The sequence below is a fragment of the Mauremys reevesii genome, linkage group 26, assembly GCF_016161935.1.
Source record: "Mauremys reevesii isolate NIE-2019 linkage group 26, ASM1616193v1, whole genome shotgun sequence".
Lineage (NCBI taxonomy): Eukaryota > Metazoa > Chordata > Testudines > Geoemydidae > Mauremys > Mauremys reevesii.
The window spans coordinates 3,617,280-3,633,479 of record NC_052648.1 but is presented as its reverse complement, the minus strand read 5'-3'; the positions used below and the strand labels follow the sequence as shown (position 1 = coordinate 3,633,479).

Sequence of the window (16,200 nt, the reverse complement as noted above, 5' to 3'; positions counted from 1 at the left end):
TCACTGCTTCTGATTTCCTATCAAAAGCTGTTACAAACTTAAAAAAAAAACCCTCTGGTGAAGAGAACAGACACACTGTTGTAAAGGCACCAGAGTATATCGATATCTCTCAAACAGTCTCTGACTTTAACCCGTAGGTCAGGACACCTCACCCGCTCTGCCCAGTAACTGCTGAGCTTGCCTGTTTGCCGAAGAAAGGTAATCTGTAAAGAAAAAACTGTTTGCCATTTACTGTTCTATCATAGTGTATAGAGGACCTCAGTTTTATCTAAATCATTCCCTGCCCCCCCCCCCACACTTTTGCTTGTTTGCATTAACAATATCAGGTTGTGACAGGTCTGTCTGGTTGGAGGACATTGTGATGTTTGGAACACCTGGATGGGGACATCACAGGAGAACGAAACTTGAGCTGTAGGTCTCATCTCCCCGACATTTTCATTTAGGGGCTGGGATATCGCAGCTCAGATTTCACCGTCCTATGATGAAACCATCTGTGTCTCCTGCCCAAATCTCCCAGCCAGAAGAGGGAAGTCAGGAACTTACAAAAGCAGGAAAAAAGTTAAATCAACTATGAGGTCATTTTTGCATGGCATAAAGGAGGTCAGTAAAGAGCCCAGGCAAACCACCACCTTTGCTTTGCATTTAAACTTCAACCCTTTGCTGCTGTATTCTTTTTAGCTGTAATTTGTAATTAGTGTAGTATCACCAGAGCATGTCAGGAACAGTAGGTAGAGTAAAGAGGAACAAGGGGGCAACCCTGAAACCAAAAAAGAAAAGATCCAGTTAATTGAAGACCACTAATGATCAGTAGCTGGGACTTAGGGCATCTCTTCAAAATGTATCTTGGGTTACCATCTAAATCATTCCAGATATGGATTCATGCCAGCATATTCTCTGTCCCTCTCTTGCAAATTCCATTTATATAAGCTAATGCACGTGACGTATGCTGGGAGGAAGAAGTCCTTAGATGTTCTGGAGCTGCTGAAGATTGGCTAATAGATCAAGGGGATTGAAGTCCATGTAATGGCGTTAGCTAGTGCCCAGCATGCTAACTAAACATTTTTGGGTATTTGCACTTGTGGACTTATTGACTGTAAAATCAGAGTACAGATTGTATAGAGTAATAAAAAGAAACAATTCTGCACATGTAAAACTCTGGAAAAAGCAGGCAAGTGGAAACTGATGTAGGGGACTCCCTTACCCTAGGAAAGAGGTGTTTCTTCTACTAGCCATTAGTGAATGATGTGAATGAACTAAATGTGGTTGGTAGCATGTTCAGATAACTTGACGTTATGTTGCTGACGCCACCTTGCCACTATCTACACTCTGTTTTGGGGCAAGGTTTTGCTCTGCTCTTCCAGGAAATGTGTCCTTTTTCTAAAGGCACCTTGATTACTTTGAGATTTTTTTTTTTTAATTTGACTGGGGTAAAAAAATTTAAAATGGGGAATAAATTCTGACAGTTATAATTTGTCAGACAATGGGGATGGACAAAAACCAGATTAGTTATCTTGTTGAAGTCAGATCAGATTTCTCTAATCAGTTTAAACCTTCCCAGAAAGACCTCTGCTTTAATTTGTTTAAGCCTACAGTTGCTTTGAGCATAACTGGTCAATTTTACTCAGCATAATTTGCGTTCTACTGCACGGCCACACCCTGCTGAGCCTGCAGCTTCTACCTGACATGGATTTGTAAGGTTGCATAAACCATACGAGTCCCAGTATGACTGCCTCTGTGTTTAAAAGAAAAAGGGAAACCTTTTAAACCACAAAGTGCTTAGCCTCTGACAAATGATTTATTTCAGTTTGTGAGCCCCAGTCACGTGAGCGCATTTAACCATACGCCCTCAATGGTTGCATTTCGAACGGTAACTTTTTTATATTTCATTGGTTAACATGATCCTGTTTTAAAAAGTATTTGTAGCTCTATTCAGAACTAGCACATTATATTGGCAGCCATCCTGAAATGGCTTTGAATTAGGGTATCACTTGCCCATCCATGAAATAGCATCAGCAAAGTCTTCAGAGGTTCTTGTTATCAAGCTGTCCAGCATTGTGCTGCGCTCTGATCAGGGATAAGTTCTACTTAACATTTTGTGTGTGCGCACAGGTGGTTTTATTAAATGCCCAACAGACCTAGTCCTGAAACCAGTGGGAGGGGTTGCTTGAGTAGGGAATTCAGGATCCTGCAGTATGGCCAGTTCTACAGTCAAAAGCTAAGTTGATCCAGCTACGTCATTCAGGCATGTAAAAAAAATAAAATCTACACCCCGAGATGTAGTTAAGCTGACCTAACCCCTGACGTAGATAGTGCTAGGTCGACGGAAGAAGTCTTCCATTGACCCAGCTACTTCCTCTCCGGGAGGCGGATTAGTTTACGCCATCAGGAGAACCCGTTCTGTCACTGTACTGAGTGTCTACGCTGAAGCGCTACAATGGTGCTGCTGCAGTGCAACAGCTGGCCGCTGTAGCATTTCAAGTGTAGACAAGCCCAAGATTTAATCAGCAGCAGGAAGTGTCATTAAAAGTGTGTTACAGTAAACATGCAATGTTTGGAAGAATCCCTTGCAGAGCTTGGTAATATTATTGCAATGAAAAACAGTGTTTACAGAGGGATATGTTATTTCTTATCTGATTGCAGTAGTGCCTAGAGCCCCGATCAGGTATTGAGTTCCCATCATGCTAGGAACTGTACGTACTTACAATGAAAACATGATCTCTGCTCCAAAGAGCATATAATCTAAGTATTACTTTAAACAAATAAATTTAACAATTTTTCCTTTGTAGACTATCAAATTGTAGCTCTTTTATTAAGTGTTGGAAAGTTCTGTGAAGTCTTGGCACAAGGCATATGTTAAACTAATGTTTTGTTTTCTGGACAAATAATTATGTGCTTAGTGATGGAATTTCAATATAGAAATTGGAGCTTCAGCAGTTTTGTACTGGGGGATGAAGCACAGCCTGTTTGATAAATGGCCTAGTACGAATTCAGATTCCCACTCATTTGTCTGGGTGATGGATTTAAAGGGACCCCTTTCGCTTGAAATCGAGTTGGGTTTAAAAACCACGAGCTAAAAGTCATTTCAGTTACTACACCTGCCTCAGCTAATGTTTGTGGATTTACAACCCCAGGGTTTCATATCTTCTAAAATATTTCTCTCCTCTGCTGCTATGTAAGTGGTTTTCCAAGAGTTGTCAGATACGTAAAATAAACTAAAAACAGGGAGTACTTTTTCTCTGTTACCATAATCTTTGGTGGAGGGGAAAAACAACAACAGGCAGTGTAAATGTAAGTAAATACATTTGTGTGAATGTGAGTGCTTGCAGAGGATAGTTGGACCGACATCCCTTAATACTGATGGTCTCTCAACTCTTTACCCACAAAACAGCTACTGCATCCCTAGTAGCCTTGCAAGCTCCCCAGCTGTGTTGCAATGCTTCTTGGAGAAACCATCTCTAGGAGAGTTCACTTTCCATATCCATAAACCTCTGTGTGCCAAAGAGGCTGCCAGTTCACGCCCATTGTGGTACTAGTGGCAGAGGGGTTGGAGTTAAGCTGTGGACTCCTGTCTACTGTATTTCAGTTTTGGGCACAGTAGCTTCTCATCACTATTGGTCTAGGCTGCATTTAAATGAATAACCTGGAAATGCATTTTTCTAATCTATTATCAAGCCCCTTTGCCATCCAGTACTCTTCAGTCTCGTCTTTTTTAACAAATAGGGTTGAGAAAAGAACTGTCCTTGTAGTCAAATATGAGATTGTCATGACAACTCTTTTGGGGTACAGGTTTGCTATAAAATCGTGACGGAGCCATTCATATCCTAAATGCATGGATTGACTTTTAACTTTGCACAAACATTATACAAGTGTCAGCCCTTGAGTGTCTCGAGGATCCAAAATATACTTTGCTCTCCCAGCTGACTAGCCCTGATCCAAGTCCTGACTAGCCCTAGTCCTGACATGGATGCTAGTACACAAAGTAGTAAACATGAAGTCATGTTAACTTCACTGTCTGTTACAAATGCAGGAATAAATTTTCCAGCTGAAATTTGTCACTTATTTTTAAACGGATGCAGCTGAGTCAAATGCTTTTTAAAAATGTCTCATGTTACAAATGACACCTTTAAAGGATCAAAACTGAACATTTAAGAACTCTTACTTTCTGTGCTGTTTAGTTTTTCTGCTTTACCCAGTTTGGACAGTGAAAATGCACTAGTTAGTTTCACTGCTGCAATGTTCAGGCAGCAAACGCTGCAGGATAATGTGTTGTGTTTTTTGGGGGGTGGCGAGGGAGGGAGGGAGGAAGGAAGGAAATGACAGGGCAAAAGTCATATTGAAATCAAAAAGAAATTGTGGAAATCTCTCTTGCTCCTAGGTTTTTCTAAATGTTTGCTCTAACCATAACATTAATTGTATCCGAATTAAGCCAAATTAGACCTGAGTGTGCCCCTTTAAGCCCGCAAAAGCACATGGACAGTCTAACACAAAGGTAGCTGATAGTGTCCTTTCCAGTTACTTTACAGGTGCAGAAAATCATTTGGATTCTGTCCAGCTGTTCAGGATTAATTTCTGTCACTGAACTGGAGGTCATGGTATGGGCACATTAGTAGTTCTTAACTGGTGACAAATGGGATGATGCAGTTTTAGTGACTAAATCTATTTAAGAAGAAATTGAGTCCCATGGTCAATATTTTCTGCATCAGACATTATATAGGACTGATTTAGGAGGGGAGGAAATCTCAGGTATGTACTTTGCCTTTTTTCTGGTGATTTTGGGGTTCTGGGGGCTGTGCTGCATAGCTGTTACTCATCAGTAGTATACTCAGAAAGGAAATCTCCACGTGTCACTTCTTCCGAAGCAAGATAATGTGTGACAATAAAATACCACATGTAACTTTTAGTAAGTGAATATTTGAGCAAGAAAGAGAGAGAAAGAAAGCGAGGTAAATTGAACTGGGTTGAGATACTGGAAATGAGGGTAACAGATGTACGCTATCATTGGCGTGACTCAGGCTGGCCAGTCAATTACAACTGTGGTAATTACTAGAAGAGTATAGTCCAGTTGCCATGGAAATCAGTCTTTGTTAACTTCAGGAGAGTACCCCAGGCCCCAGCTGGATAGGTGGTGAAAGATCATTTGACTTGGTCCAAGAGTTAGATGTATTTAAATGAAGGTAGCTGAAGATGAGTGACTATCAGAGTAGTGAAAGAGAGGAGCGGAGTGGATTTATTAAGACCCTTCCAGTAATGGGCATGCTGAGAGAAATAGAGGCGAAGCCACACTTAGGGATGGGAGATGAAGTTATCCAATAAAACATGTTTATATTCTACTTTTTAACCCCTTTTGCTGGCTCTTTCTCCTTGGTTCTTTCTTTGCTCCTGATGGAGCATCTCAAGGGAAACTAGCATAGGGCTAGAGAACATGATTATTAAAATGCCAGTGGCCAGTCTACACTGGTGGCAGGCAACACATGCATGAACTCAAGAGAAATGCCAAATGTAGACAAGGCCGTTGATTGATACCAAGCCTATGCTAGTTAGGCAATTGTCTAGCTCAGGGTATGTCTACGCTGACAATGCTATAGCTCCGCCGCTGCATCACGTCAGTATAGACCCTACCTACACTGGCAGGAGGGATTTTCCTAGCAGTGTAGGTAATCCACCTCCTGACAGGTGGTGGAATTCTTCCATCCTCCTAGCACTTGTCTACGGCGGGGGGACGGGTTAGGTCAGTATTGCCACGTCTCTCAGGGGTGTGGGGTTTTTACACTCTTGAAAGAAGTAGCTATACTGATGTAAAATCCTAGTGTAGACCAGGCCATAGTAAACCTAGAGGCCCTTACAAGCCTCAGAAGTAGCCTTCTTTCTTATCTTCTTGAGACCCAAATTAGCTGGTTTTTTATTATGTTGGACTTTGGAGAAAAAGAGAGCTCCTTACTTTTAAGGCCTTGCAGTCTCTTTATAACGTTCCTTTATATCGTGTGCCTTTAGTTGTAGCCTTGGAACTTAAATTAATAACTTTGCTAGATACTAAAAATCATGGATTCAGTAAGGGCACGGGATTTGTAGTTCATTACACCAATTTGTAACCCACTAACCTTGTTTATCCTGCAACTGTGAAAGGACTGAGCCTGGTATGCACAGGTTTTAATATGTATTACTGATCGTTAGGGTCTGTCCCAAATTGACTTTACCCAGGGCCCTGCCTTTCATTTTAGCTGCTTTCCAAGAATGTGAGTTTGCCATATTCATTACCCATCAGTGGGGAGAGCAAGTGCTTGCCTCTTGTGCCAGACAAAGATGAGCAAGTATTGGGAAATCAGAAATTTCACAATCGGATTAGATTCTCAGCTGTTCAGAATCTGTTTTTTAAAAACCTCCTATGTGTGAAATAGACTTGGGGATGTAACGGTACTTTCCAAATTCTTTGCTGCTGTACTAAGTGAAAATTGCTAGCCCTGGAGGGTGCATCTTCATTAGGAGAAAAGGTGTGTTAACTCGTGTTAGCTAACATGTGGTAACCAACTACAATCTTAGTGAAGACAAGGCAGTTAGTATTTTAAAATGAGTTACCAGGTCTAGGTAAATCTTAGGCTCCCTCATAGTAACTCGAGTTGTTAACACTTGTGAAAGCTACAAACTGCTTTGTCTTCACTGGGATTTTTACCTCATGTTAGTTACCATGTTAGCTACCTCACGTTAAAAACACACCTAGTCAGGGCCGTCCCTAGGGGGGTGCAGGACCCAGGACATAGTTGCCAAGTTTCTATCTGCCAGGGGGTTGTCCCCTCTGGCTCTCCCCAGGCCCCATCCGCACTCCTCCACGGCCCTGCCCCGCCTCTCCCCCACCCAGTTCCACCCCCTCCCCTGAGCATGCTGCACCCTTGCTCCTCCCCCCATGCCGAGTCCAGATGCCCCAAAACAGCTGATCAGTGGTAGAGGCTGGAAGGGGGAGGTGCTGAGCCACAGGACATGCTGGCAGGCAGGAGGTGGCTCTGGGGGGAGGGGGAGGTTGGTAGAGGGGCTCCTACTCCTCCCCTGCCTCCCCTCCTGCCTTCTCAGGAAGCATGGGGCCCCCCAAAGTGTGGGGCCTGGGGCAGTCGCCCCAATTTGCCATACTCTAGGGTCGGCTCTGTACCTAGTGAAGACAAGGCCTTAGACTTTATGGTGGAGTAGGGGACTCTACACAGCCTGACCTCCGTGTGCTGGTCTCCCCCTTAGAGGGGGCTAGCTGCATTTCCTCCCATGTTACAAACTGACAATAAGTATTTCTTCTCTCTCCTAGGCCATGCTGCACAGTGAAGAGCACAAAGAACCTTCCACCACTCCTTAGAATAGTCCACCAGCCCTGACAACTTCATGCTGCAGGAGACAGCCTGATGCCCTCAGCACATCCTGCCATGGACGGAGGGAAGAACTTTCCACAGCATGAACACCAGCAGTCAGGCAGTACATTATACAGTATGCCGAACCTCCAGACACAGCTCAGCGTACCTGCCATGGAGGTGAGGGTCCTGTCAGGTTAGGGTGGAAATGGATGGATAGATTTGGGAGCTTTTGCCTGGGGTGGAGTGGGGGTGGCAGTGGTATCACAGCAACATCGAGATCTTGGGAAACAAAGTAAACATTTACAGTTGCTATTTGGTAAATTGGCTTTCCAGGCTGTTGTCCAGTGGTACGAGGTATTTATTTTTAGCGCTCAACATTTGAGGCAGCAGCTGCCACAATCCATGTTGACTTTGAAGTTGGGGGGAAAAGCAAGATGGTGGCTGAAATGATGTAATTTTAAAGTCCATTATATTGCAACCTGCTAGGGCAAGAGATGAATCAAAGCTGGATTGCCAGCTTTCCATTTGTTTCTACCTCTGCTGGCTGTCAAAGCACTGGACCTTAAAAGTGTCACTTGTAGCTGTGTCTCTTCTGACACTGGTACACAACTGAATAGTATTTTATTAGGACTTAGTCTCCAAGCAGGATTGGGTCCTGGTGCAGTTTGTAGACTCAGCGGCATGGCACCTCCTGCTGGTCAGTCCAGGAATTAGCTCTTTTCCAGCTCTCAGAGCGCCTCCTGATGGCCAGTGTCTCTCCTGCCTCAGGCCCCCCATGTCCCTCCCAGACCCCTGTGCCCTTTACCTTGGGGTTCTGCCCCCAGCAGTACCCCCATACTCTGGGTCTCCCCTTCCCCTATGCCCACCTTGCATCAGTGGCTACTGCCAGTCATCATCTACCCCCTTTCTCTAGGGCAGATTATAATGGCCACTCATCACTGGCAAGGGGGTTGGACCTGCTGCCTTTGCCTATCCCGGGGCTGCACCTCTGCAGCCCAAGTACCTGCTTAGGCCTGTATCAAGGCCTCAGCCTGGGGAATTACCAGGCTGGAGCCCCCCAGCTCCTCTTGCCCTTTCCCAGCACTGCTCTGCTTCAGGTACCCTGTGCTTCCAAGGCTGGAGTGAGCCTCTGAACCAGCTCCTCCCTTGCAGCCCTCTTATTAGGGCCATCTGGGCCTTGATTGAGCTGGCCACACCTGTGGTCAGACACTCAGTTAGTTTCCCTCAGCTGTTCTCTCTCCTCTTATCTTGGAGGGGGGGCTGCTACAGGTCCCCATTGTGACCTGCTGTACAAACACATGATTTAAAAAAAAAATGTCCCTGCCCCAGATAGCTTTACAATCTAAATAGAGTGCCCCTTGGGTACCAGTACTTTTCTGTCTCTGATTATAACTAATCGCTGCTGCTTTCCTGAAGTTTGTACCCCTCTTAGGCTGGCTACAGGGAGGCATTCAGCACCTGTTGCATAGCTGGGGCAGTTGGGCGTAAACAGTTTTGAGGTCAGCTTTAAACTGATGTGAACTCTTAATGTTTTCAGAGAGCACCTGCCCTCAGAAAATCAGCCACTCTAGAGATGACTCAAGTCAGGCCCCCAAAATGAGGCACTTCAAATTACTAGTCACTTGTGAAATTATTGGCCTTTGAAAACCTCTAGAAGTGATCTTATTTTTTTCACTCCTTTCTCCCAATTGCAGCCCATTCAACATGCTGCAACTAAAATCATGTTCCTTGCCTGCCACTCCAGTCACCTCTTTCTCTCTCTCACACAGCCTGGAGTCCCTGCATTGACTTCCTCCCTCTCTAGATCAGGTGTAAATTCTGTAGCTAAATAGTTACAGCTCTGGATATGGGTTTTGCCCTTATATGGACATAGAAATAATAACAAAAAAAACAACTACCATGTTTTCTCACACAAGTCAATGCCACTTGGGTCAGTGAACAATCGACAAAGGAGACTAATGTCAGTAGTTGAAAGATGACACAATATCCTGTTAGCGTCATGCTTCTGTTGGAGCTTTGGCCTCACGCTGAAATAGAACTTGCCATTGGTACTGAAAGCAGCTGGGAAGCAGTAAATGTAGCTGTCTAGGTATAAATCTGCCCTGACTGACTCCAGGTTAGCCAAGGCAGAGTCCAGTTTCTACAAAGTTTGTGATTAACTGGGTAGGCGGGGAGAATAACCTATGAGGATAATGACCCCAAAGCTCTTCCTGGAATAAGTAACAACACAGCAGGTTTGCAAGTCAGAAGTGGTGTGTGGCATTAGACTAACCACCTGTAAAGGATTAAAAGCCACCACTGTTTGTTGCATGCGGGGAGAGGAGAGGCCACAGGACAAGGCTCGAATTCTGAGCTATCAGTGTGATTTAGCAGAGTTGCAGTTTTCTGATGCTGGCATTTTTCTTGGTATTATTGTGCTTGCAGAACTCGATGCTGGCTCCTGATTGGTGGAATTCCTTCTATTCACCTGCCCCTTTCTCAACTCCATCTTTCCCAAGTGAAAACCAGTAAGTGCTGTTTATATAATTCCCCTACATGTATGCACACCCGATGATTCAACTGTTTCTTCAGTGCGTTCTTCATTTACTTTTTGTTTCACTAACTGATGGGGAAATAATGGCATCACAGAGTGTTTGTGGCATTTCACAAACGGCTACATCTTGGAAAAGAAAAGAAACAGCCTTTATGAAGACATGGGAAACTTTGACTTCATGTAAGCTTTGAAACTGATTTAGGGGAGAAAAGGCCTTGTTAGAGTCTAGATTTGTTACACTAATGGAGTTCATAAAATACACCATTAATACAATCTGGCTATCCTAATATATCATAGAGGCATGTAGGTTTATATGGCCAGTGCAGGGAAGAAGGAAGGTATTTCTGCTCTGAGGAAGGTAGAGTGACACGTTTATGGATGAAGTGATAGTAAAAGCTATGGTCGGAAGCTAATAATTCTTAGTAGTATCACCCCTGCTGAATTAAGCTTTCATTTTAAGTTGCTAGCACATTTATATTCAAAATGCACACGCCATATAACTGTGCAAACCAGAGCGTATCAAGATCAGTGCATCTTTCTCTGGTTATAACTGACAAGCTTTGCTAGTAACCTCATTACTAATCCCGCAAGGTGTGCGGTGGTGAGAAGTATGTGCTGATGTGAGAAATTGTAACTTCCTCCCAAGTAAATCCCCACCATCTGTGTACACCCTGCATAGCTGAAGCCTGTAAAAGGCACAGCTGTAATGTTTTCAGTAAACTTTGCATAGGAACAATTGCCCTTCCTATGGTAGAATTCTGCCTTATATTTTTCCTTATAGATTCACTGCAAAAACCTCCTGTTCAGTACCTTGAAGATAAGTGCTTTGAATGTTCTCTATCTACTCTAGAGTCAGTCTGAGCCCCTGTGAATCCCACTCCCCTCTTGGTCACAAAACTATGCACACCTATCCACCCGGGTAAGAAGGACACTGGATAGGACACACTTTTGGGAGGGTCTAGCAGCAGGGAGAAGTGTTAGCAGTAGTGCACTGTGCCCCCACAAAATGGATCAGAGCTCAGACTGAGAGACTCTGGCCAGTGAGCATGGGAAGAGGTGTGCATGTTGCTTTCTGTCACATCTAGTGAATGGAAGGAGTGGCATAGATGGGGACTAGGGTGAGCTGCAGCTGTCCCTGGTTTCCCGTGGGAGGGTTGTTTTGGGCGGCGGGGAGGGGCTAATGGAAGAAAAGCACAAGCAGGCTCCCAAAGTTAAGTAAAGTTGTTAACTTTTGGGATAGACCCTTGGGCGTAGTTCAGGGGTGTGAGGACTTAGCCCAGCCCCCCATCTGAAGGATTTGAATGTCTCGATAGGCAAACAGAAAGATCCATTCTAATGAGCCTTCCCTCTCTGGTGTTAGGCTGTGGGTTTATTTACACTTGATTTTAAAACCTGCTTCAGTGAGTTTCAGAACTCAGGTCTACAGACCTGGGCTTGCGCGATGGCGCTAAAAACAGCATTGTGGCTCCGGCTTTGAAACCTCCCCCACACCCCCGACCCCCTGGCTTCAGAGGTCAGGCTCCATCCCGAGCCTGGATGTCTACGCAGCTGTTTTTAGTATCAGAAAGTGAGTCCCATGAGCCCAAGTCTGTCGATCTGGGCACTGAGACTCATGGCCGGGGGTTATAAAGCACATACTCTGTGATTCCCAACCTAGTCACCAGCCATGAGAATCCAGCTACTCTGTTCGGATAATACTTGTGTTATCTCCCTTGTTTTTCTTTCTGCTTTTGTTTGCCATCCCCATCCCATCTCACTGTGGGGAAACAAGTTAGCCAGCAATGATGAGGTGAACAGAATTGTAGAGCAGATTTTGCTAAATGGTTACCAAAAATCTGTTGTGCATGTGGTGGAAGTTATTCAGCCTTGTTAGTTACTCCTCAAAGCAGGAATTTGGGCAGGAATTGTGGGATAAGCTCAACCTCTTTACTCTTAGCCAGGCTGTCTGCATGCTTGGAAGAGGGTGTGCTTTTTTTTGAAGATGATTCCTGTAAATTACATTTTCTGTATCCTCAAGGGAGCAATAACAGAATTTCTGTTTTGCTGTATTGAACCACAGGTTGAGATGGTATTTATCTATTGTTTTTTCCCTTCTGTTTGCTGTCTTTTTATCCTTCGCTTTCTCCCTGTTCAGTGCTGGTACTCTCTATTCACATCCACTGTGCTGGTGATGTTATTGTTATGGCCCTGATCCTGCCAAGACTTAAACACATGCATAACTTTATATGCAAGAGTAGTCCCATTGATGTAATAGGATTTTTATCACATGTAAAGTAATACACGTACCTGTAGATGTGTGGACTCACCCCAGCGGCGCCTCCTGCTGGTGACTCCTGGGAATTAGCTCGTTCCAGCTCCGGAGCGCCCTCTGCAGGCCAGTGATCTGCCTGTCCTCTGGCCCCCGTGTCCCTCCCTGGACCCGGTGCCCTTCTACATGGGGTGCTTTCTCTCAGGGTATCCCCTCCCCGGGGAACCCCCACCCTCTATCCCCACCTTGCCTCAGTATATGGCTACCGCCAGTCATTGTCTAGCCCCACGCCCTGGGGCAGGCTGCAGTATCAGCCACTCATCACTGGCAAGGAAGGTTTGGACCTGCTGCCTTGGCCTGCCCCTGGGCTGCCCTCTGCAACCCCCAGTACCTGTTAGCCCGATGCTAGGCCGCAGCCTGGGGCTTTCCAGGCTGGAGCTCCCCAGCTCCTCTGCCTTTCCCCAGCCCTGCTTCACTCAGGTACCATATGTCCAGCCACCTGCAGCCAGGCCCATCTCCCTCTATAGCTAGAGAGAGACTGTCTTGGCTTCTGGCTCACAGCCTCTTCTAGGGGCCAGCTGGGCCTGATAGTAGGCTCAGCTGAGGCCATGCTCCATTCCCCAGTCAGCCCAGGCTTCTTGCCCCAGCCCAAAGGCTGCTTTCTCCAGCCACAGCCCCTTCCCAGGGCTGTTTTTAACCCCTTCAGGGCAGGAGCAGGGGTCCACCCTGCTACAACCTGAGTCTTTTCAGGATTGGGAGCCTATAATAGCATTTATTGGTAGAGGATGCTAAAGTTAAGGTTGTAGAATGGTTTCAGTTTTAGCTTCCAGTTTTAGTATGCTCATGAGATGCCAAACAATTCACCTTTCAGATGAAATTTTCCATTCTTTTATTCCATGCAAAGGAGACACTTAAAAGCTGGAGCAAACTCTGTTGCAGGTTAGCAAGGTGCATCTATATAGGAAATACGTTTTTTGCTGGAGAGGAAGCAAATGACCACACTTTTGTGATTACGCAATTTTCAGCCAGTTCTTTTCCCCAAATGTTAGATTAACTCGCTGAGCATTTACTACGTTTTTAAAGTTTGGCTCTTTTGGAACTGTGTGTAATGGGCATGCGTAATAGAAACGTTGAGAGTTCAGTCTTACACACTGCTCACTTACGTATTTAATTGCAACTGTGGTGCCCTTACACTTTTTTCTTTAAAAACAATCTACAATGTTAAAAAAAAAAAAAAAAAAGTTAATGAAACATTGCATTCAAAGAGTTAAAATAGCAACGTCAGGAAATACAAGCCAAGGTACTGGAAGTAGCACTAACGTGGCCAAATTGAACATGTGCCATGTTTTTCTTATTAAATGTATAGATTAATGTATTACTGTTAAATGTATAGTCCCAAACAGACAGGATATACAGTCTGGCCAAGCTGATGTTACTATTGCAATCTTAAAGGGACACTGGCAATATGATAATGGCTCATTTAGATCACCCTTTAAATAGTATGGTAGCAATTAAAAAAAAATCTTTTATGATTTCTCTCTACTTTCCTGTTAGAAAGGACTTTTGGATGGATCTGAGAGCAATATCAGCAAACAAGCTCAGGCCAGTCGCTCCTCCCACCTGTCTGTCTTTCTGTGCACACACCTGTTTGTGCCTGTCCAACTTCATTTTCAGCTCTGTTGCTGTCACTGGTAACTCCCCGGCACAGGTCCTGTGAGAGGTCCTGGTGGTATCAGCATAGCAATGAAACTCACTAAGCACAAAAGTGCTGTCAAATGAGCAAAGTAAACCAACTGAAACAAAGGAAGAGGAACAATAAAACCTCTCCTCTAATCTGTCAGTGATGATCTCCTTAGGGAGGTGAACTGTAATGACAGTAGGTACATCACAGTCACTGAGATTATTAAGTAGCTGGTGTCCCTTTCACCTTTCTAATTTCCTACTTTTTTTTTTTTTTTTGCAACAATAACTCTGCAACCTCAGTGTTGCATTAACTTATTTTGCATTTTAATTTATATGGCGTTGTAGTTGAAAAGCACCTTGTTAAACAGTGAAAATACAAAAATGGATAAAAAAGACCAGTATGGTGGATCCCTCTCTGTTGCCACAGACTCCGTGTGGGAGGAGTCTCATTTGCCAGTGGCTGTATTTAGATATGGCTTGTTCTCATAGCAACAGCTTTGTCTGAAGCAGGTTCTTCCAGTTTCTTGTAAGTACTTAAGTTTCATAGTACAAAGAATTTGGTTTAACAAGAGGTAGCAAAGTTTGCACCTTTATTCAAAACTTTCTTAGCCCACAAAAAATTACAATATGACAAAAATTAGTCTTGTAAAATGCTGAACAAGACAAATCAAGAGGATCATAGTGAAACTGTTTATATGTACAGTATTTCTAAGGCAGTGATCACTCTAACAGCTGGGCTCCCGTTCCAGTAATAGGCTTGATACTTTACTCTCATCAGTGTAAATCTGGAGTAACTCTATTGATGTCAGTGATGTTACACGTGTATAACTCCACTGTTGTGAGCTGAGTTACACTTCTGCGAGTGAGTGGAGAATCAGGCCCCGTATGTATAGCAGACAGCGTTTCTCAGATTTTGGAACAATGCTTTCCTCCAGGACTTCCCCACACCAATCTGAATGTGGGATAACAGTGGTTGTAATAATACGTTAGTAAACAAGCTCAGAAGAAGCATTAATTGCAATCTAACAGCGAAGAGAGAAAGGGCCGAGGGAAGCTGTGGTGCATCTGGTGAAGACTCTCTCTGCTGGTGGGAGAAGCTCTCTTGCCGGCATGGCACTGTCCATACTGGCGCTTAGCTCGGTGTCATTTATGTTGCATAGGGGGGTGGCTTGTTCACACCCCTGAGCGACATAAGTTGTACCAACGTAACCTGTAGTGTAGACAAGCCCTGAGATGAATGCCAAGGCAGGCGTGCTTGCTCTGGCCTAGGGCCTGTACCAGCAAAGGCCTAATCAGTTGCTGATCCAGAATGTGATGACAGACTCTCTGAAAGGAGGCTGCAGTGTCAAAGCACAAATGCTCAATGAGATGCAAGGAATAAGGTCTCAAATATAGCCGGAGCAAGCCCCAGTAAAGCTTCTGATACCAAGAGGACATCTGGTCCATCACTTTATAGGCAGCTGGTAGAAAGTGTAATAGCCCAGTAAGTGCTGCTGCAGCCTGCTTAAGCTGCCAGGTGACTGAGAACCCGCTAGTGGAAGGAATTGCAGCGTTGGGCTCCGAATCATTTACAAGACAGATACCTGTAGATGCTGTTCTAGCGTGCAGGCTCTGCTAACAACAACCTAAGTTTCAGAAAGACTGAGGAAACGATCAGAAGTTTAAACAACAAATTCTCTTGTTGGAGATAGTTGCCAAGTCAGGGCCATTTCACTATCAGTTGCACTTACACCAAATGTCCTGGGTAAGTAAAAGTGCATCTTAGTTCGGTGTGTCCAAACTGTACAACTGGCCCTAGTGTTTAGGGTTGGTGGGCAGTGAGAAAGCCATCTCGTTTCTTGCTATTCTAAAGTACTTGGTTTGTACAGAGACCCATCTCCTTCCCACGTGTGTCTGCATCTAAATATTGGTTAAGCCTCATCTGAGTCCACAGCCTAAGTCTTCCTTGATTGTGTCCAGTAGCTTATTTGTGTCTGTCCCTAGAATATAGATTTTTCCCAGTCATCACTCAGTTTAGCTGGGATAAATTTCTCTTTAAAATGTATCCATCAGACCTATCTCTGGGCACATTTACACTGTTCTTAAACCAATACAAAATTAACTAACCAATGTCAATGTAATAAATGAATTGAGCTGTGCATATTAATATAACCCCAACCACCCCCGATGCAAACATCTGAATTGACAAATGGTCTTTGTACTGTGCTCTCAAAGTCAATAAACTTGGGCTCTGTCAAACTGAGAGGAGAAGCAAATTCCAGAATTGAAAGCTCTCTGCTGCAAATGCCCTGTTCCCTACCCATTCAAATCAAAGGACTGTAGCAAGAGCACATCAGCCAGTCTGAACTTGGTAAAATCAAAAGAGGCATAGAGAGGTTCTTGATTTCCCAGCTCGTAGTATCGTAGAT

General features: G+C 44.3%; 1 protein-coding gene across 14 annotated transcripts in view; it reads left to right on the top strand.

The window, feature by feature from the left end:
* The window catches only part of SBNO2 (strawberry notch homolog 2), a 123,778-nt gene that overhangs the window by 29,045 nt on the left and 78,533 nt on the right, over positions 1-16,200 (top strand). For 7 of the 14 annotated variants that reach the window (XM_039515216.1, XM_039515207.1, XM_039515214.1 and 4 more), the window contains 2 exons: positions 7,286-7,505; positions 9,753-9,835. In XM_039515216.1, the coding sequence (XP_039371150.1) occupies positions 7,380-7,505; positions 9,753-9,835 (209 nt within the window). In that variant the 5' untranslated portion in view covers positions 7,286-7,379. Of the gene's footprint in view, positions 1-137; positions 199-443; positions 601-4,512; positions 4,593-4,621; positions 4,744-7,285; positions 7,506-9,752; positions 9,836-16,200 lie in introns of those variants that run through there. The other 7 variants (XM_039515209.1, XM_039515213.1, XM_039515208.1 and 4 more) reach the window with 4 other exon arrangements.